The 22,530-nt window shown below is 35.9% G+C and overlaps 1 protein-coding gene across 1 annotated transcript in view; it reads right to left on the reverse strand.

Moving 5' to 3' along the window:
* Positions 1–22,530, reverse strand: part of HNRNPLL (heterogeneous nuclear ribonucleoprotein L like) — a 38,679-nt gene that overhangs the window by 13,594 nt on the left and 2,555 nt on the right. The window contains exons 2-6 of the mRNA XM_068564529.1: positions 12,312–12,430; positions 7,565–7,802; positions 6,031–6,111; positions 4,166–4,267; positions 4,005–4,077 (exon numbers count right to left, since the gene is read on the reverse strand). Coding sequence (XP_068420630.1) covers positions 4,005–4,077; positions 4,166–4,267; positions 6,031–6,111; positions 7,565–7,802; positions 12,312–12,430 — 613 coding nt within the window. The remainder of the gene's footprint in view (positions 1–4,004; positions 4,078–4,165; positions 4,268–6,030; positions 6,112–7,564; positions 7,803–12,311; positions 12,431–22,530) is intronic.

Consider the following 22,530-nt stretch of genomic DNA (forward strand, 5'->3'; position numbering starts at 1 on the left):
ATGCTAGAGTTTGACACTGTACAGAAGTTTTTACCAATACATGTCTTTAAAACAAGCTTTAAGTGCAGTACTTTTGAAAGACAGTACCTGATGCATACTATTAGCTTCAACAGCAACACATTTTCAAAGTGGGCTTCTTTCAAGAAGTTCAGCATAAGCCAACAACAACCTGTATTACATGGTTTCACAATCAGTAAACACAGAGTATTTTGTATGTATATACACATATTTACAAACACCTACTGACTGGAGAGCTGGAAATTTTCACATCACTGGTCCATATTGTGTCATGGACTGGCCATTGTCTATAGACCTTAACACCAGGCAGAACTAGAAGCACTCCCCAAAGTTTAAATATGCCAAGTTAAAGCTAACCAAGGGGGCTACATTATTGGACGAGAGTACTACAATACTCCTAAATGATAATTTTTATGCTAACTACATTTTTAGGGAAGGCATGCCAATTTCCCCAAATCTGAGACATCAATAAAAAAATTACTTCTAAGTTTCTAAAATAGCACATCCTATGTTAGTAAATTTTAAAAATCATTGTATAATACTTTGGGAAGTTCTGCTGATCAAATTTTGGTGTTCAGTAAGATTTTTTTTAAATGTATCTTAAGAGTCTGATCATTCTCATCTTTGAAAATTCAAAGAGAAAGGCTTTCTACATATCCTTAGTCACCTAAACAAATGAGGTTTATGGGAGATGAGAAATACTTTAATTTTCACTTCAGTCTACAGAAGTATTGTTTTAATTACCTATTCCAAGTTATCATAGCACTGAAAGGGACCTAGGAAGTCATCTAGTTCAACTTTTATTCAGTGTTAAATTCTCTTTACATCATCCCTGAGACCATCAGTTGGGACCATCTAGCCTCTGCTTACCCAACACTGGTAACAAGGTACTTACTACTTTCCCTTACATTTTCAGTTAGCTCTAAATCATGAGAAAATTAATTTCTATATTGTACAGAAATTTGTCCTCTCCATATATTCTACTCCATTTAGGGCCTCACAGCCTTACTCATTACTTAGTCTTTCTCCAAGAACCCTTTCAAATGCTTAGGAGTTATTATGATCCTCCATTTCCCCAAAGTCATTTCTTCTCCAGTCTAAACATTCACAGTTCCTTCTTTCCATTACACGGCTTCCAGCATCATCATTTAAGTCTCACTCCTCTTCAATCAATCCAGTCTGCTATTCCATTCTGCTAACATTCCTCTGCTTAAGCATGCCACCAAATGCTAAATATAAGTCCTTATCTGATCTAAGAATCTTAAACCAAAACCACCATAAAGTCTTCATGGCATAGTTTTACTGATATAGTTAACTGTGTGCTATAAAGGAAAGAGCACTGAATCGGGAATCATAAAATTTCAACTTAACCAGTAATTTGCTATATAATCATAGAAACAATCTTCATTCATAAAATGAAGAAGTTAGAGTAGATGATCTCCAAGGTATCTTTCAGCCAAACATTGTCATTACTTCTCTTTAATAATTTCTCTTCATAATATATTTCTCACAGTAATTTCTCTTCAATAATTCTCTTTATTGGAAGCATTTACTACCTAATATAAGGTCACATAAAGAAGGGTGAGGAAGAGTCAAACACTGAATATATCGGTCTATAAATAGTGGTGTGTAACCTTTCATGGATTCAGTCTGAAATCTGTTGGAAGCTGTGGACCTTTTCTCCCCCAAAAGATGCACACATACACAAGTGTTGCTTAACATTTCTGGAGGGATTCTCTGGAGTCTAGGCTATGAATTCTTTGCACTAAAATGTAATTTGAGTTGAAAAGAACTTTTTGAAATGAGGTTATATTTATAAAATCACTCTTTTTCTGGTAGAAAAAGTTACAATTCAGTATCAACTTGAGTGGAAGCTAAAGTCACTACAAAAACAAAAACATAAACTGCCATATGACATTTGCTATACAGACAAGTATCTATCTGTAAGGAATTAGAAAACAAGAATTCTTCTCCCTTGAAAGCATAAATAACTAAAACTCTGTTTTACCTCCTTTAATTATATTTCCCTATTTAAATATCTACCTTACACATTTCTAAACTTTCTGACTGTAATTCTTTGTATAAAAATCTAAGCTGGCTTTTGTAAAATTCAGACCTTTTAAAAGAATAAACACTATTACAATAAGAAGCATATCTATAAATACTTTAAGAGACATTAAGAGAAATGTAACCAAAACTCACTATTTCAAATGAGTTAAAAAAAAAACAAAAAAACTGAATATTCAGTAACTGTAACTCAACAGAAGTGAGAGATTTCTCATCAACCACTTGTTCTGTTGTTTGAGTACTAAGGCTTTGTCTTTCAATACTGTATTCAACTGTACGAAGACTCTGCCAAGCAGATTTCTGTGAGTAGTGAAAAATGTGGGGTCCAGCCAAAGCTGCATTACCAAACACACCTGTTTGCAACCCCATGCATAAGGCAAGATGATTTCCTGAGAACTAAGAATTAAAGGGGCCAATCATCCAAAAGTCCTAAATATTTGAACATGCAAAGGATCACCGCATTGTCTCATTTTTTTCTTTTGGCAAGAGTACATGCACTATGGAGTCCCTACTGCCCAAGATATTTTGGATGCCATAAAAATTTTTCCTAGTTTACTGACTTCTACAGACATACTCATCTTGGTGAGTTTTTCCAACACATGGTTCAGACACTGATATTGTAGTTGAGATGTAGCCAATACTGCAGCCCCCTTGTTTTTACAAGATCCACATTTCGATTTGTATATTCCAGAATTGCCACACAGTTAGTTGAACAATTTTATCAGTCAAATCTATGCTCATGAAATCTAGCATTTATAAGTTATAGGTGAAAATGCATCTCAAATGAAATGCTCCTATTTTCAGCTTTATCAAGTTCAAATATATTCTACCTTGAACAGACATGGTACTTTCACCTACATTTGAAATGCCAAAATTTCTAGTTACACAAATTAACATGAGTGATAACCTTAAACTGTTACAAAAAGTGACAACTTATAAACAGCCACTTTACAAAAATCAAACCACACAGAAAATCGTCTTTTACATATAATGCACCTTTTCATTATTATGTTATTCTATTCAATGTCCACAATTGAGGGAAAAAAAAAAAAAGGTAAACTTAAGTGCAGCAAGTATGCACCTTTCTAATCCTTTTATCTTTAATATCTGTGTGGATTGGTTGAGCATTATAATTCCCAAGACCTGTAGATAAACTGGCCCTGGTTATTTGTCAATTAACAATTTGAATCTAAGCTGCTAACAGTTACAGCAACGGGCATTAAGATTTACAACATTGTAGATAAAATCTAGTATCCGTCAGTGAAAAGTTTTAAATTCTACAACTGAAACCTTAAGGGAAATCAAACCAATATATACATACAACTTGAATAAATGGGCACAGTCTATCATGGTATTCATCCCATGCAAGTCTGAAGTACTGTTAAGTGTCCTCCTTTAAAAACTTGGGGTGATGGTGCATGCAGTATGCAGTCAAGGTGAATTGCAAGTCTGAGTTTTTCAGAGGGCTTTTTGCTGATGCCGATGTTGTGCGTGATGAAGTGTAGAGTCAGCCTGCTGGAGTCCTCTATCCTTCTTAATGCCTCGTCCAGCTTGGGGGAAAAGTCCTTTCCATAGAGAAGCAGTGTGCAAGTTTGCAGTTTGTAAGTAATATTCTGAATCAGTTTCCTCTCCTCCAAAGAGAGAGAGCTGCTTGGAGAAATGCAAGTCCTTGAACTGCGGGCGTGCCTGTATGTGTGGGCTCCTTGTTGAACTACATATAAATAACTCAGTACATACCAGTAAGGGGCACTAATGTTCAAGGTTCTTTTCCAGCATTACAAGGTCGTTTGCAACAAAAGCTTCACCAACAAGGTTTTCATCATTTGAATGAACTAGCTCATCTCAGGAAAAAGGACTCTAACTGCATGTAAAAATTTGGCAGCAGATGTAAGTACATCTAAAATGCATAAAATACTTACCTCGTCTTCCCAAATATGGTTTAGTGTAGTCCCAACTGTCATTGTCGTTCCTAATAACATTTAGACGAGTTGGCTGTTAAGATTAAAAAGAAAGTAAGTTCAAATTGTATATCCAAAGCATATATATTTCTTTCGTGAAGTGTTGAAAAAAAAATATTTACCCTTGCGTATTCAATTTTTAGTGTGCAACATCCAGCATATATATCTGCTCCATTGAGTGCTGCTTTAGCTTTCTGGGCACAAAGGACTGATTCAAACATAAGCTCTATTAAGGAAATTTGGTTTAAGGTGTCCAAAATTTATCATTATTCACTCCATAAGAAATGGACTGGAAAAAATGAGAAATCACTTTCTCACTTCTGAAAATGCTTTACCAAATAAAATTTCTAGATGAATTTTAGTAGGAGAATTTATTTTTAAGATCAAGGGTACCAAAGAAAACGTAATACAACCAAAACTACTTATAATACATTAATCCTTCTAGGTCATCAGAAGTACTTTATAACCTGGGGTTTTGGGGTGTGGGAGAGGGAGCATGGAGCATGGCCCCATTCCCTAGCAAAGGCCAGCTTGCTATCTTGAAACAGGAAATATTTTACTCTTAAAGTAGGAAGAACAGGGCGGTCCAGTTGTTAGGACTCCACACGTTCACTGCCAAGGGTGCGGGTTCAAACCCTGGTCAGGAAACTAAGATCCTGCAAGCTGCGCAAGCTGCGCAAGCTGCGCAAGCTGCACAGCATGGCCAAAAATAAATAAATAAAGTAGGAAGAACATTACAAAGAATCAATATAATACAAAAGAAATACTTGATTTTTATATATTTCTGAGAAGGCTGAGTTTATAATCTTTATCTTTCATTTTACTGGTTTTAAAAAATTACTTAAGTTTCTAATTGTTAAAAAAAAATCAAACCACAAAATTAGTAGGAAAAAAAAAAAGCAAAAACAACTTCCCAGAGTAAGCACCATTAAGAGTTTGCTGTAGGGCTTCCCTGGTGGCGCAGTGGTTAAGAATCCGCCTGTCCATGCAGGGGACACGGGTTCCAGCCCTGGTCCTGGAAGATCCCACATGCCGTGGAGCAACTAAGCCTGTGCGCCACAACTACTGAGCCTGCGCTCTAGAGCCCGCGAGCCACAACTACTGAGCCTGAACTCTATAGAGCCTGTGCTCCACAACAAGAGAAGCCACCGCAATGAGAAGCCCGTGCACCACAACTACTGAACCTGAACTCTAGAGCCTGTGCTCCACAACAAGAGAAGCCACCGCAATGAGAAGCCCGTGCACCACAACGAGAAGCCCGTGCACCACAACGAAGAGTAGCCCCCCACTCGCCGCACCTGGAGAAAGCCCGTGTGCAGCAACGAAAACCCAATGCAGCCAAAAATAAATAAATAAATTAAATAAATTTTTTTAAAATTAAAAAAAAAAACGCGTTTGCTGTATATCCCAACCTTTTTCTATGCATACACATGTACACATAGGTTAGGTTTTTTTTTTAATTATTATTTTTTAATGGGATTGTACTATATGTACTATTTTGCAACTTGCTCATTTTACTCAATGTATAACAAATTTAACATAGGGAAGCAGGTCTTACATAAACCATGACCATTTAAAAGATTCAATGAAGAAAGGCAAGAAATGGTCTATTAACTCCAACGTTTTGATACTTCCAAGCTGCCTACTTTAAAGAGAAATTCAGAAAAGTCCATTTGGGAAAAATTTCAAAAAGGTATAAGTGAACATATTATCAAACAGTGTTATTTTTTCCTCATTAAAAAGGCAAAGCACACTGTAAAATGAAACACTGGACTATTTTATGGTAGCAAGTTATTTTATCAAAAACAGTAAAATTCTCTGTGGGTACTGCAGTTTCATTCTTTAAATGGAAGACAAATAGATATAGGGGACGGTGGGGAGAATAAACACCACTTGTCTAGAAATGATTAAGCAGGAAAAAATAAGATCTATATTACACAGTATTAATACACATCAATAAAAAATTTACAAATAAAGGATATTCAACCATTGCTTGTATCCCATTTCTCTTGAATATAACAATACGTTGCACTTTTCCAACAGGATTGCATACAGTATATAAAACATCCTATGAAGGAAAGAAAACAAGACTTCATCACATTTTATACTTAGAAAAATAATAAAGCTATACTCTATTTTGTTTTACCAAAAAAAACCTGTCAAGATGTCATTTCTATTAAGTACTAATTAAACTTTTAAAAACTGTTACACTTTAATAGATCTAAAGTTATTTCTCCACCTACACAATATACCCACATTAGAGAACTTCCAATGAAACATTTGAAAAACATTATTACTTATTTTTAATCTCCTAAATGAATCCTCAATTTTTATTTTCTTAACAGGTACCTAAAAGAATCTCTGACAATACACAATTAATAAACCAAAGCTGTAATCACTTTGTTTTTTCCCAAATGTGACTCTGAATGTTTAATACTATAATCGCTTAAATCACAATAATAAATATTTATTAAAAAGTAGTAGTAGAACAACTCAGTATTTATTTTCAAGGACAATGGCTATAGATAAAAGACCCAGGGAAGATCATTTATATTGAGTTAAATTTCACCAAACAAGATGCCTGAATCATCTAAGAGAGAACCCTAAATACCCACTTAGGAACAATTCTTCAACTTTCAAAATTCTGAGTACCTACAATTACACAGCCACACCATTAGGTACTAAGGATACAGTAAACAAATCGGAGTAGTTATATTCTTTTTCCCAAAACACCAAATACTGTAAATATATTAACACTGTTTATTAATAAGTCTATACATATTACAAAAGTAAACAGATACATAATGTCTAACTAAATTTAAATAGTGTCTTATGCTTTAAGTTTATGTCCAAATATCACATACCCTTACTAGAAGTCATACTAAATGAAGCTCCTCTTATTGTGATATTTTATTCATTACAAAAATCCTTATCACTATCACAGTGTCCTTATCACTAGTTTATTATTAAACAGCATGTGATTATTATGAAGTAGAAAACTGAACTGGTTCAAGAACATGAATCCTTTTAAATTCTAATATCACTGTTTTAAAGAGTGAAGAAGGGAACTTTTAGGTAAATCAGAGAAGTTTTTAACAAGCTATCTCTAAACAGCTTATAATGATCAATGTACCTTACTGTACTATGGAATTCTGTCACTACCTAGAAGATGCTTTTAATACATGTGCTGGCATATTAGAGAGAGATTTCTTGGATCATTTCCACCAAGTCCGTCTAACGCTTTATTATCAGCAAGAGAGTTAACACTGATGTTAATAAAAAAATTTAATGTGCTTATTTAATTATGACAACTGTGCTTCTGACCTTTTTATAGCTTCAGTGCTCACCATGTCTTTGTTCATTAAACTTGATAGTCAAAATTAAAATTAATTTTAATAATTCTTTTTTAAAAATCCACTATTTTCAAATATCTATATGGCAGTGAAGAAAACTACAGATTAGTCACTCAAGACAAATTCCAAAATCACTTTTAATTTAGTTCGTCTTACTAAAATACATACCACCGTAATTGGATAAAGAGGATTCTGAATTGATAGCAGAAGAACTTTGTTGCCTCCTGATGGATCATCAGTATTTCCTGGCCGAGTGATCCTTTTGCTTGTAGAATAGTTGAAAAAAGCCTGCTGACCAGCTATGTACACGGGTTCATCTGCAGCAAACGTCACACATTCTTTGGCACTATCTATGTTCTCAAATTCCACTAGAGCCTGCCGTTTAAATGGCATCATCATCACATAGCTGAAAGGGAGATTGGGAAAGAATAATATAGTAAGTTCAATTAACATTATTTTTCTCAATCAAGTAAAAGCAGACTTTAATAAAAAAGTCTCAAGTCATACAGATTAGTAGTCTTCACTACCTGTATCCAATATTAGTCAACTCTTAAATTATCCACATAAATTGTGGTACACCAGGTAGATGGTACATACTTGAAACCTCCTCCTCCTGTGATTGAAAGCTTTTAACTACCTCATGCCCTCCTCAAGCACAATTCTGTTACCAGTTGTTAATCATGCCATCCAGTTTATTCCTCAGGCTGCCACTTCCAAGCAGCATTAGAAAATACCTAGATACAGAAATCAGCAGAGAAACAAGAAGATCCTACTGTGTAGCACAGGGAACTATGTTCAACATACTGTGAAAAACCATAATGGAAAAGAATATGAAAAAGAATATATATGTATAACTGAGCCACTTTGCTGAACAGCAGAAATTAACACAACACTGTAAAGCAACTATACCTCAATAAAAAAAATTTTTAAAAAAGAAATCAACAGAGATAAAACTCAAGAGAAGGTTAGCAGATGGGTCCCCTCGACAACAGAAACTACCACCTCTATTGAATTTTGCAGATAAGTAAGTGCCACACTAAGAAATGACTACACTTCCATTTGTCTTACTAAAAACAGAGAACCAAAAGACAAAAAGAAGCAACTACAAACAGACCAAATTTCATACAATAATCTCCTCTAAAATTCTTAAATATTTTTAAATATTAAAGAATCCATAAAAAGATATTCACTAGAAAATGGTAATCGTGGACACTATGGCCAAGACAGTGAAGTATTTACTCTTCATTGTATACTCTTTGGGAAGGGGAATATATTTTAATCCATGAAATGAAAAATAAAGACATGAAGGAAGGGAGGTTAGCGAGAAATCAGAACACATGGATCAGAACCGGGAAACATGTCCTCTGTTCACAGGAACAAGGACCTTAAAAATATTTTAAAATCAATGTGCTTTTTATAATAGCAGAAGGCCAGAGAAATAACATCAGTCAGGTACTCAGAGACAGCACTGCTTCTCAATCAGGCGTCCAGGACCAACCACTAAACTTCAAAACCTAGCAAGTGTTTCTTAGTAAGAAAGAGACCACTTTGTAGCCTGGCAAATTATGTAATTTCTTATGAATTTCAGCTTCCTCATTTATACAACTGGGAGGATTGTCGTCAAGATTACAGTTTCTGCACACGTATTGCTTGCCTTGCCTCATTCATCTTTACATCCTCAGAATCCAGAAACGGAGCCTGGCACATGACAGGTGTTCAATCACCATTTGTTGGTCTATGAGGCTTATTAGCTCTCTCAACCCACATCATTCAAAATTAGAGAATAAAACACAGAAACAATAACGCCTGGGATTAGTTTATAAATGCAAGATATAAATTCCCAGAGAGAAACATTCATTTTAGAAACGCAAACTCCTAGCTGAAGTTCTAAAGTCTTGTATACAAAAAAACAGAAAACCCTGGAATCAGGTCTACGCTAAAGAAATTAAGGAATAATAAATATTCTCCTCTCACAAATATGTTGTTTTATAGCTAAATGATATCACCAAGTAAATATGTTAATAATGCCCTTTGGCTCTTTGGAAACACAGAAAAATTATAAAGGCCCAAAAATATTTAAATTCTTTATTGGCCTATTAAAATAGACTCACCTGTTTGTAGTAAAAAGTGCTGTCAATAACTACTGTAAGAAGTAAGCTAGAAGCACAGAGCTAAAAGTTAAACAGGTTACCCAGGAAAAGTGGCATCATATGAAGATAGGGAAGGCAAAATTAGAATGTCACAAAGGCATTTTAGAATTCACTTAAATTGTTTGGCACATAATTTTTTTAAAAATTTTAAAAAGCATTAGTATGAGAAAGACTGGAAGACCAAAGAGAGTAAAAATAAACAAAAAGTCTAAGGAACATGGTAGGTAGGGTGGGTGCTTTCAACTTATAGCTTAAAACATGTTTACTAATTTTTAAATAAAAACAGGAGGAAGCAAGAGATTTACTACACAAATTAGGTCCCAAAAGTTTTATTTTAAAATTTAAACTGGTATAGCTAATCACTACCTAGCATCCTCTCCTTTAATGAGAGGGGAGAAGGGAGGAAAAGAGACTCAGTATATATTTCTAAATATTCTTTTGATTAAATAAAGACCAAAAAAATAGCAATTTTATTATCCTGACAGAACCATTCTCAAGATCTTGTTATAGTTTCTCCTGAACTTCTTTCCTATACATCTAGTTTTTAAGTATCAACTTACTATATATTGAACTTGGTGACTCATCTATTTAAGATGAGCAGCTTCTATACAGTCTTTATAATTCCCCCCCCAACATCACTCAATAAATCAACAAATAAAAAAATAGGGAAAGGTTCTATAAATGCAACATTTTGAAGCAAAACACCTACTCCTCATAAGAGGCTGTTCAAGGTTCTTTTAGCTTTAGTAGCTAAGATCAAGATCATTCCACACAACTGAAACTCCTATTATCATATTTATGCCAATTAAGCTCGTAATTATACACTAATTTGTTCCGATTATTTCATGACTTTTCTATCCACATAACTACCAATCTTGAGGACAGAACAATGTACTACGCAAATTAACTAAATAAAATTCATATATGGAACACATTACCATGGACTGAGTATCGAACAGTATAGAGTCTAAAACTGGGACTTCCCTGGTGGCGCAGTGGATAAGGCTCCAAGCTCCCAATGCAGGCGGCCCGGGTTCCATCCCTGGTCAGGGAACTAGATCCCACATGTGTGCTGCAACTAAGAGTCCACGAGCTGCAACTAAGGAGCCTGCCTGCCACAACTAAGACCCAGCACAACCAAATAAATAAATAAATATTTTTTTTAAGTATATAAATATAATAATAAAAACGGACAGGCCACTCAGAAGTAATTCAAATTACTTACAAACTTAAACAAATAGTTCTATTTCTTTAATCCCCAACATTCAGGTCATGGTCATAATTAACATCAAAATATCAATATAGTTATTATTTCCCTAAAGTTTCCAACTGTATTTGCTCATCAACTTGTTTTCTGACATTGCTTTGGTATTTCTTGGCTCTAAGAAAATAACTTAAAAAACCCTAAATATATAAGAACAGAAGAAAGTAATAATTCAGAGATAACTATCTTTTTATAACTCCATGAGACAATGCACCACCTAGAAGGTCCTTATAGTGACTGGGTTAGATCAACATGCAAGTCTAAATATAGTCTAAGCAGTCTGCTTCAATACTATGTAACTGTCCAGACAAACTTAACTTCCAATATCCACTCCAAATGACTAAGAAGTGATATAGTTATCTTAGTGATACTTCAAGAAATGGGCTTTTTTAATGCCCGTGTGGATTTCCAATTTGTACCTCCAAGGATCAACAATATGTTAACAGTGGTTTCTGAGGTACATAAGTTAAGGGTAACAAGTTTGCTAAGTCATCCATCTCTCAATGAGGTCACCAAAGAAATTAATTAAAAAGATCCCATGATGGAAGGTAACACAACCCCTACTCCTTTGAAGCAATGATTCCTCTGCTGGAACCTCTGATCACTCCCTCCCCATCTATTTATTCACCATCCTTTCAATACTCAAAACTCCACATAAATTTTTATAAAATTGAAGCAATCAAGCAATCTCAGCAAATATATTGAAATTTCTCTCCTATTTATATATTATGACTTAGTCTGTGTCTGATGCCTATAACAAAAACCCCAAACGTATTCATCAATGGAAAAAATAATAATAAAATAAACTCTAGATTATCCATACTAAGAAGAGAACAGCCAGGCATATTCCAAAAATAATCTACAAAATGTTTTAGAGTGTCTATTTTTGCAGCAGATTCACTTTTCTAATTATGTTTTCCATTTAAGTCAATATTCTTAAGTACACACCAGCTGTGGAAAAAGGAGGAGCCTGAGTGAATACAAAACACAAAAGGAAGACAAGCTAGGATAAAACACTGACCGCTCATGATCTGCATAAGAACTCACAGCAACATGCACCTAAGCAAATAATGCCTACCCTTAATCTACCCACTTTTCATTGCCAACTGATTCTTAAATAGTTCAAAACAAACAAAAAACAAAACAAAACAAAATCAGTATTTAAGTACCACTATTTGAAACTCTGAAGATGAAGGGCGTAATTAACTCAATGTTTTAAAAGCAGCGTTTAAGAAGGAATCATGGATTCATTTGAAAATCAGATGAAAGATGCAATAATCAATTTTACACACAACCTGGTTGAGGAGTGAGAGGGGATCATGGATCCACAAAAATTCATCCATGCATAATCCCAGAAAGCCTCAGAAGGCTTCAAAGATATACAGTCATAGGTAAACAATATATATACTATGGTTAAACATCAAGGCTTATATAGCAAGCAAGCAAAGTTTGTTCTACCATACTGTTTTCACAATCTGTATGAAGTCCTTATTGGCCTTACCATATTGTCCCAAATTTTTCCAGAGCCTCCACAAGGTCTGCTTCAACCACAGATTCACAGAGTCCTCGAACATGGACAACGGGTGAAACAGAAACTTTATGATGACTTCCACCTGCCTCCTAGCAAGATAAAATAATTTCTAGTTAAAAACTTTAGAAGTCTAAATAAATTGCATCTTTTAGTAAACCCATCTCTGCATTAAAAAGCAAACATTAAAAAAAAAAAAAAAATCCCAAACCAAATTGCAATTCACAAGTTAGCGAAAGGACCCGAGAGTAAAATCACTAATTAAATGTTTGGCATGAAAATTCTGATTTCTTAAAAGGGAGCATTCTCTCTCAATAAGAACTACAGATAAGTTATTTAATAACTCATTTCAACTTCAACTTATATAATATTGTACATCAACTATACTTCAATAAAAAAATAACTTATTTCAACTTCAAGGAAATCTCAGAAAAAACGTCAGCAGATACACAGAGCATGCTACAATTGGAAACATACTTTATATTCATAATTTCACTTCCATAAAAATCAAAATCTCAAGTAGACCAAATGAACAAAAAGTCCCAATTAAAATTTCTTCTTTAATATAAAGATTATATACTTTATTTTTCCTGGAATATAGATTAATATCATATTTTGTCCTTATTTAATTGGTTACCTAGTCCCACAATAATTTGAAGTTACTCAGTACACCTGACAACTTAAATTTATACAAGGTACCATCTTCGCTGATGAACAAGGAGTACTCAAAAATACAAGCCTTGGGAAATTCCCTGGCAGTCCAGTGGTTAGGACTTGGTGCTTTCACTGCCAGGGCCCGGGTTCAATCCCTGATTGGGGAACTAAGATCCCACAAGCCGTGTGGCACAGCCCAAAAAAGAAGAAAAAAAAAACCACAAGCCTTCCTGGGCTTCTGTGAAGTATTGTGTATCTTTGAGTATGCCCAGCAAGAAGTTTTAAAACATATGGTCTTAAACTTTATTTTAAAAGGGACTATGTAGGAAAATTAGCTTGAAAATGAAAATAGCTCTCATTTACTTATTCAAGTTCTATTAAGACAAAGATCTGTATTTACAACTAGGCACTGGGCACCTCTCTTGCATCACTTCAGAAATGACCTCCATAAAAGATGAAATCTTGCCGTTTGTGACAACATGGATGGATCTAAAGGGTATTATGCAGAATCTAAAAAACAAAATAAACCAACAAGCAAAACAAAACCAAAACAAACTCACAGATACAGAGAACAAATGGGTGGTTGAGGGGGAGGGATGTGAAACAGATGAAGGGGATTAAGAGGTACAAACCTCCAGTTACAAAATAAATAAGCCATGGGATGTAATATACAGCATAAGGAATATAGTCAATAATATAATAACTCTGTATGGGACTGATGGTTACTAGACTTATCATGGTGATCATTTCATAATGTATGCAAAGTCAAATCACTATGCAGTACACCTGAAGCTAACATATTATACATCAACTATATTGCAATTAAAAAGTAATTTCTAAAAGGAAAGAAATGAATTCCATGTACAATTCACACATATACCAAAAAAGTCTATTAAAGGAAAGGTTTTTTTCTCCTATAAACAGGAAAAAAGGGTTTTTCCTCCTAATCTAAAAACACAAATGTTTTACCATTAAAACTTAAGAATCATTTTAAGAACATTAAATCCCTTTATGGCTATTTTTAAAGACTCACCAACTTTGCTTTATTATGATAAAGACTGTTAGAAAATACTGTAACAGTCTTGTGCCATGCCAATAAAAAAATGTCAAATTTTAAAAAAAGAACTACTTTAAGTATATAAAGTAATCATGAGACTATTCTTACACTCTTGTCAAATCCAGCAAATAAATTAAATCCTTTGCAAATACTAATTCAGTCCTTGGAATTTTATTTGAATTGCTTATGCTGAGTCTTTTCTATGGTTAAACAGATACTCATTACATGCCACTAAGTCTGAAATGAATCATTCTGATTGTACCCTATGTATACCAACACGTTATTAGCAACCTGTTAGCAACTTTAACAAATGCGACTGCCTCAGTGAAACTCAACAACCAAATGTACATTATCATCATTAAGCTCTTAATTACTGGATGACAATAAAGCAGGAAGAAAGCTCTAATACCTAAAAACCTAATTTAGAGAAAACATTTAAAGTATAAATAATACGTTTTACTCTAAAAATAATTAGACAATAATAAACTACAAGAAATAAGACAGTCATATCCTTTGGTCCTTAGAAATGAGCTAGGAAAGGTAAAAATGCAAAAGAAAACTATATTGGCCTGGGCGCCTCAAAAAGTAAAAAACAGTGGAAGATTTCAGACTGAGAGTAAAGACAGTCAACAACCAAATGCAGTATGTGAGCTTTCATTTTATAATTGATAAAAACTGCTATAAAAAACATCTTAGGGAAAATTGGAGAAATTGAATCATAAACAGGATATTATTGGGTTAGCCAAAAAGTTCGTTTGGGTTTTTCTGTAAGATGTTTTTGATTGTCTTAGGTACCATTATGATGGCAATGGCTATATGAAAAGAATATCCTTATTCTTAGGAAAACTGTGTTATTTAGGGATGAACTGTCATGATACCTGCAACTTACTTTCAAATAGTATAGAGAAAAAAAGTATGTATATAAATATATACACATATAGACATAAAATCCCAAATGGCAAAATGTTAAAAACTGCTGAATCTAGGTGAAGGGCATATGTAATTAAATATTTTACATAATATAAAAAATTGGGAAATTATTGTATAATATATTTAAGACCTACGAAAAGGTATGAAGAATATAAAAATATTCATTAACTCACCACCCAGTTTAATAAATAAAACACTAGGAAGAGGGAGTTGAAAACATCTCTTCTTCCTACCTCCCTTCCCAACACAGATAACCACCATCTTGAATACAGTGCTAAAAAATGAGTACTTTTCAAACTGGTCTTCTTACAAAGAAAAGGATTATAGGATCAATTTTTAAAATCTCTCAAAAGATCTGATTTTAACATATTACTACTTAATTACATTTCTTAAATGAAACAGATCAAGATTTAAGTTATTCTTTAAAAGCTGAAAGATGTTAAATGCAATCAATATGGTACTTAGGGGAAGATATGATTATCTCAACCTCAAGGCTGACAATATATCCCATACCCTCTGTATTTCCCTTATTCGCACTCAATGACTCTGCCTTTCATGAGTTTATCTACCTTGATATTTCTCTATCTCTAAATTATGTCCCCTTTTCTTGAACTTAAAATTTTCTCATTCTTTCTGTAGTTTATTTAAAAAATAAAAAAACCCTAGTGTTGTTTCCAAATATAAAACTGATATATTAAAGGTACCTTTTCAAACTATATTTTCACCACCCCTCTTTTTCCCCCCAAATACTAGCATGTTTCTTTTTTTATAAATTTATTTATTTATTTATTATTTTATTTTTTTTTTTTACAGCAGGTTCTTATTAGTTAACCATTTTATACATATTACTGTATATATGTCAATCCCAATCTCCCAATTCATCACAACAATAAATTTATTTATTTTATTTACATTTATTTTTGGCTGCGTTGGGTCTTCGTTGCTGCGTGCAGGCGAGCAGGGGCTACTCTTCATTGTGGTGCGCGGGCTTCTCATTGCGGTGGCTTCTCTTGTTGCCGAGCACGGGCTCTAGGTGCACGGGCTTCAGTAGTTGTGGCACACGGGCTCAGTAGTTGTGGCTCGTAGGCTCTAGAGCACAGGCTCTGTAGGTGTGGCTCATGGGCTTAGTTGCTCCATGGCATGTGGGATCTTCCTGGACCAGGGCTCGAACCCGTGTCCCCTGCATTGGCAGGCGGATTCTTTTTTTTTAATATAAATTTATTTATTTATTTATTTTTGGCTGTGTTGGGTCTTCGTTGCTGCACACGGGCTTTCTCTAGTTGCGGCGAGCGGGGGCTACTCTTCATTGCAGTGCGCGGGCTTCTCATTGTGGTGGCTTCTCTTGTTGCGGAGCACAGGCTCTAGGCGCGCGGGCTTCAGTAGTTGTGGCATGCGGGCTCAGTAGTTGTGGCTTGTGGGCTCTAGAGCGCAGGCTCAGTAGTTGTGGCACACGGGCTTAATTGCTCCACAGCATGTGGGATCTTCCCGGGCCAGGGCTCAAACCTGTGTCTCTGGCATTGGCAGGCGGATTCTTGACCACTGTGCCACCAGGGAAGCCCCTAACATGTTTCTTTTTTTTGTTTGTTTTTAATTTTTATTTATTATTTATTTATTATGTTTTTATTTTTGGCTGTGTTGGGTCTTCGCTTCCGTGTGAGGGCTTTCTCCAGTTGCGGCGAGTGGGGGCCACTCTTCATCGCGGTGCGCGGGCCTGTCACTATCACGGCCTCTCTTGTTGCGGAGCAGAGGCTCCAGACGCTCAGGCTCAGCAGTTGTGGCCCACGGGCCCAGTTGCTCCGCGGCATGTGGGATCTTCCCAGACCAGGGCTCGAACCCATGTCCCCTGCATTGGCAGGCAGATTCTCAACCACTGCGCCACCAGGGAAGCCCCCCTAACATGTTTCTTAAATCAACATTTTATCTCTACCTATACTATATAGTGGTGATAAAAAATCTGAAATCATCTTCAGAGCTTCTTTTACTACCCTAAAATTACCTCCTTTAAGCATCATACTATGCATCTGAATCTTAAATTGGTGAATAAGTCAGTACTGTTTACTCCATCCATATATTAATACTTTGACCATGTCTTCTAAAGCTTAAGGAGTTTTTTTTTAATCCTTTCTCATATAGAAGCTCAAATTCATTTTTTTTTTAATTTTATAAATTTATTTATTTATTTATTTTTGGCTGCGTTGGGTCTTCATTGCTGCACGCAGGGTTTCTCTAGTTGTGTTGAGCAGGGGCTACTCTTCGTTGCGGTGCACAGGCTTCTCATTGCGGTGGCTTCTCTTGTTGCAGAGCACAGGCTCTAGGTGCACAGGCTTCAGTAGTTGTGGCATGCGGGCTCAGTAGTTGTGGCTTGCGGGCTCTAGAGCGCAGGCTCAGTAGCTGTGGCGCACGGGCTTAGTTGCTCCGCGGCATGTGGGATCTTCCCAGACCAGGGCTTGAACCCGTGTCCCCTGAATTGGCAGGCGGATTCTTAACCACTGTGTCACCAGGGAAATCCGAGAAGCTCAAATTCTTTTCATTTCAAATGTTTTACTTATCTAGGCTCTCTCCTGGTCTATCTATATCTATTATTTATCAGATGAGAAACAATATTCCAAATAAGTACCCAGCAAATGGAGGCATACCTGCAATTTCCGTATACTTTTTTCTTTTTTAATTACTCAATCCCTTCTTTAGGTAAACTGGGTCAACTATAATGAAAACATTATTTGGTCCTCACTGCAAGCTACAGACCAGTTACAAACGCCCAGCCCCTCTTCAAAGGCTACCTCAAAGACAAACTCCAATAACATCAATCTTGAGTGCTAATTCTGACGACTGCAGACTGAAAACCAGACTTAACTAAAGAGAAGGGAAGCTCAGAATAGAATAGAATATAAATGAAGCTTCCATATGAGAGGAATGAGAAGGGCCCATTAAAACTCTCGATATAGTAAAACTGTAAACTCACAAAGGCAATGCACAATGTCCTCAGGCTTTTTGTTTTCCCAACATCTCCAAGCATAACACGTGCTCAACAGCCATTGAACAGCCTTTATTGCCCTCCTATAAATATAGGATTAAAAAAAACCAACCTCAAATTCAGTAATTCATCCCCCAAAACCAAACGTGCACAGACCCACTGCAAGTGATTATCAGCCTCTCCTTAATCACCTCCAATGACAGGAAAACACACTACCTTGTGAGACAATCTACTATATTTTTAGAAAGTTCTTCATAATATGCATCCAAATCTGTCTCCCTGTAACTTCCTATACAAAATGGCCTTTGAAGTCAGACCAGCGTTTGAATCTTTGGACATTTACTGGCTCTGTGATCTTACACTACGCTACTTAACCTTTCTGAACCTCAGTTTCACTTTTAAAAAAATAAAACATGGCTGCTCTGGTGGCGCAGTGGTTAAGAATCCGCCTGCCAATGCAGGAAACACAGGTTCAAGCCCTGATGTGGGAAGATCCCACACACCGCAGAGCAACTAAGCCCATGCGCCACAACTACTGAGCCTGCGCTCTAGAGCCCGCGAGCCACAACTACTGAGCCCGCGTGCCACGACTACTAAGCCCGTGTGCCTAGAGCCTGTGCTCCACAACGAGAGAAGCCACCGCAGTGAGAAGCCCACGCACTGCAATGAAGAGTAGCCCCTGCTCGCCGCAACCAGAGAAAGCCCGCACACAGCAATGAAGCCCCAACGCAGCCAAAAATTAAAAAATAAAATAAAAAATAATTAAAAAATAAAACAAAATCTTCATCACTTAAAATTACAACAAATAGGACAAATATAAAATGTCTAGCACAGTGCTAGATGTTGTTATTAACAGGGTTCGGGGGCTTCCCTGGTGGCGCAGTGGTTGAGAATCTGCCTGCCAATGCAGGGGACACGGGTTCGAGCCCTGGTCTGGGAAGATCCCACATGCCGCGGAGCAACTAGGCCCATGAGCCACAACTACTGAGCCTGCGCGTCTGGAGCCTGTGCTCCGCAACGAGAGGCCACGACAGTGAGAGGCCCGCGCACTGCGGTGAAGAGTGGCCCCCGCTCACCGCAACTGGAGAAAGCCCTCGCACAGAAACGAAGACCCAACACAGCCAAAAATAAATAAATAAATTTATTTAAAAAAAAAAACAAAAAAACAGGGTTCGGTAAACATTAATTGCCACCTCCTATCCTTATCTTCGTTTCCTTCTACTACATAACCTTCCTATAATTTGAAATGATTTCTTAAATCACACTTAAGTTTACCCTTCAGGCTAAATATCCCCCAGAGTCTTCTGTCATTCCTCTTATGATATGATCTTGAGTGCCTTCTCTATTCTGGTAATCATTTTCTGGATACATTAGAATTTATCAGAGTACTACCAAGAAATGAGTACAGATTTCCAGATATTTAAGATTATCCCCCCTTTTACTTTGGATACGTCACAGATACTTCACATAGATCAAGGACAAACTAGTCTTAAGGGACAGCTGCAAATAGTTTTTAACTCACACTATACTTAGAGTTAAGTAGTACATGGTTTTTCTTTTTTTTGTTTTGTTTTAATATTTATTTATTTATTCAGGCTGTACCGGGTCTTAGTTGTGGCATGCAAACTCTGAGTTGCAGCATGCAAACTCTGAGTTGCAGCATGCATGTGGGATCTAGTTCCCGGACCAGGGATCGAACCCAGGCCCACTGCAATGGAAGCGCGGAGTCTTACCCACTGGACCACCAGGGAAATCCCAGTTTTTCTTAAAATTAAACAATCACATCTCTTTACTTGATCTTTTTCTTAATAGAGCAGATCCAAAACACAGGAAACCCTTTAATTTCCCTATCCAAAGTTTTAAGGAACATTTGATCGCATAACAAAGATTAAAAATAACTTTGATTCAAATAACTTCTTAAAAAGTAATCTTTATTTTTTTTGCTCATGTGGTAGAAATCCTTTGGTTTTGCCTGCCCAAAACTCCTTCCCCCTTCATCTGGCTGAACATAAAAACAAGCAAATGAACAAACAAAAACTCCTCAACCCCATATTATTCCACTAGTATTCTCAGTCACACAGTCGTAACTCCCCAACTTCAGAGGTAGTCCAGTGACTAGTTGGGGGTAGGGAGATATAAAAAATGGCTGATCAGAGGGGATAGCTATGGACTCTGAGGGAGAGACTGTTCTTCTTTATTTGCTAGCTATAAAAACGTAAGCCTAGCTTTATCACTACATAGAGGAAATAGAGCTGAAACATGGAAAGAGATAGAATCTAGTCCCTATGACATCATCTAAAACCTAAGATCCTGCCATGCCTAAAACTAATGCCACAACTTGGCATTCATAGTTATTCGGGCCAATAAATTCCCTACCCCTGCCCCCTTTTTGTTTTGTTTAAGCTCATCTGAGTTGGTGCTGTGGCTGCAACTGCAAGCTTTGAAAGTTGTATTCAATTTCACAGAGGGAAAATAAAGCACTAAATGAGGTAGGATCACAGATTTTTAGATATGGAATTTTTTTTTTTTATTATTATATCCCATCACCAAGAACAGCACCTAGCACACGACAGGGCTCAAGTATTATTTTTTTAATGAGCTAGAGATCACAGTGATCATCTAATCCAACCATCTCATGTGATAGGCAGCAAGTTGAGTTCCAAAGAGGTTAAGTCACAAAGCATGTTGGTAGCAGAGCCAAGACACCTGCTCTGGTTGGGCTTATGGCTCTATTAACAGCACTTTTCACTATACGTACTAACATGAAGAAATTGTCACTTGTTAAAATCAAAAGACAGTAAAACCTACTACTTTTCATTTACTTCCCAAAACTAAGCCTAAAATTCTCACTCTACTGCAGCAGCTTAGCTAAATAAGACACAGGACATTACCGTTACAGAAGCCTCAAGGCTCTGGCACTTACCTCTGAGGTGCACACCAGAGTGTAGTTACTATGCTCACTGTCACAGTCTCTAAAGTTTTCCTGTGGGACCTAAGCTAACAAAGTGACTTCATCCCATCTCCCATTCTATATTCATCCCAATAAGCCATCATAATAGTCCTATCATCTCTGTAATTCAGATCATTAAAGTTTAACAGTATATCTTAAGTTCAAACTAGGTTCTCTATATAATGCATATTCCTTTGTTTGGAAATCCTAGGATCCGTATTTTTTATCTTGGCATTTTGCCATCTTACAAGTCTATTTATTAAAAGTTGAGAAACTTAAATTTTCACCTCATCAGCAATCACTTTAACAATCTTTGATTTGCCTGTTTAGTCACTAGCAGAATAGAGTGAAAGAAAAACTTAAAAGTCTCTAAAATGCATTAGTACTCCATAAATTTTTATTGATACCTATCTCTATAAAAGCAGGCTTTTTTTTGTAAGTAAACTCCCAATTCAGTTCCTAAATCAGTTTTGCCAAGTGAAGTGCTAATATTCAGAAGTCAAGCTGCTTTCTTAAAAGTTAGCAGATACAGAAATTTACTATTAATATGATCTTGAAGATCATGCCTGTTAAATTTAAGAACACAATTTACTCCACAAGAGTAAAGTAATTGTATAATACATAGCATGAACCTCCATAATTAAGCTTTGTTCAAAATGCAGCCCAAAGAATTTGAAACACTCTGGGAGTTTTTGCTCTTCAAAGTTAGTACCAGAAGACACAAATTTGAAGAGTGTCTTACTTCTCATATCCAAACTACAAACTCATTTCTCTTTACACCTTAAAACATCATTCACAATGATCAATTCATCTTTAAATCAGGAGCATTTGTAGAAAGTTTTTCTTAAATACTCACATTCCTCTTTAAATCTAGTTATTATTAAATAACTCAAGGAAAATGAAAAGCCAAACAATGTAATTCATTGAAGTCTTACTGTACACTTTTACAAACTTCCAACTAGCATTGAAAGGATTACCTATCATTGTACCTGATCTGCATTTACTTAAACACTTTGTACAAAGGGGCTGGGCTGAAGTTGAGTCAAACCCTTTTCCGTTAGATGAATTACCATATTTCTCGATGATGACGCACTAGACAGTAAACTTCTATTCAGGGCATTCCTGTCCTAGTAAAATTTTATTATGTACAAGTTTCCATAGCTGCAATGATTTCAAAATAGTACCCAAAATTACATGAAGAAAAATGTTTAAAAACAGGAAAAATAATCCTTCATTAGATTTCACAGTACAATATTGGTTCTACTGTTAAATAAAGGCAATTCACTCTCTTCTAAGAAACAACAGCAATAAGATAAACAAAATTTGAATTTATAACTCAATCTGCATACATTAGTTCCTGCCTGGGTAATTTAAAAGCTGCATTACATTAATCACTGAACTACAACTTCAGGTATGGAAAACGTGAAGTTCAACTTTTACATTTTACATTGTAAGAGAACTCAGAACAGTAGTTAACTGACTTTCCCAAGGTCACATAGATTGTATGCTAGCTAAGACTCTTGACTCTCCCCAAGACCTGTCCAGTGCTATTTCCACTGCTAGATACAATTCACTTGGGGTGTATTAATTATACATTATTTTCTTCCCAACATCCAAAATAATACTA

This window comes from Eschrichtius robustus, chromosome 15 (genome assembly GCF_028021215.1).
Source record: "Eschrichtius robustus isolate mEscRob2 chromosome 15, mEscRob2.pri, whole genome shotgun sequence".
NCBI classification, from domain to species: Eukaryota; Metazoa; Chordata; class Mammalia; order Artiodactyla; family Eschrichtiidae; genus Eschrichtius; species Eschrichtius robustus.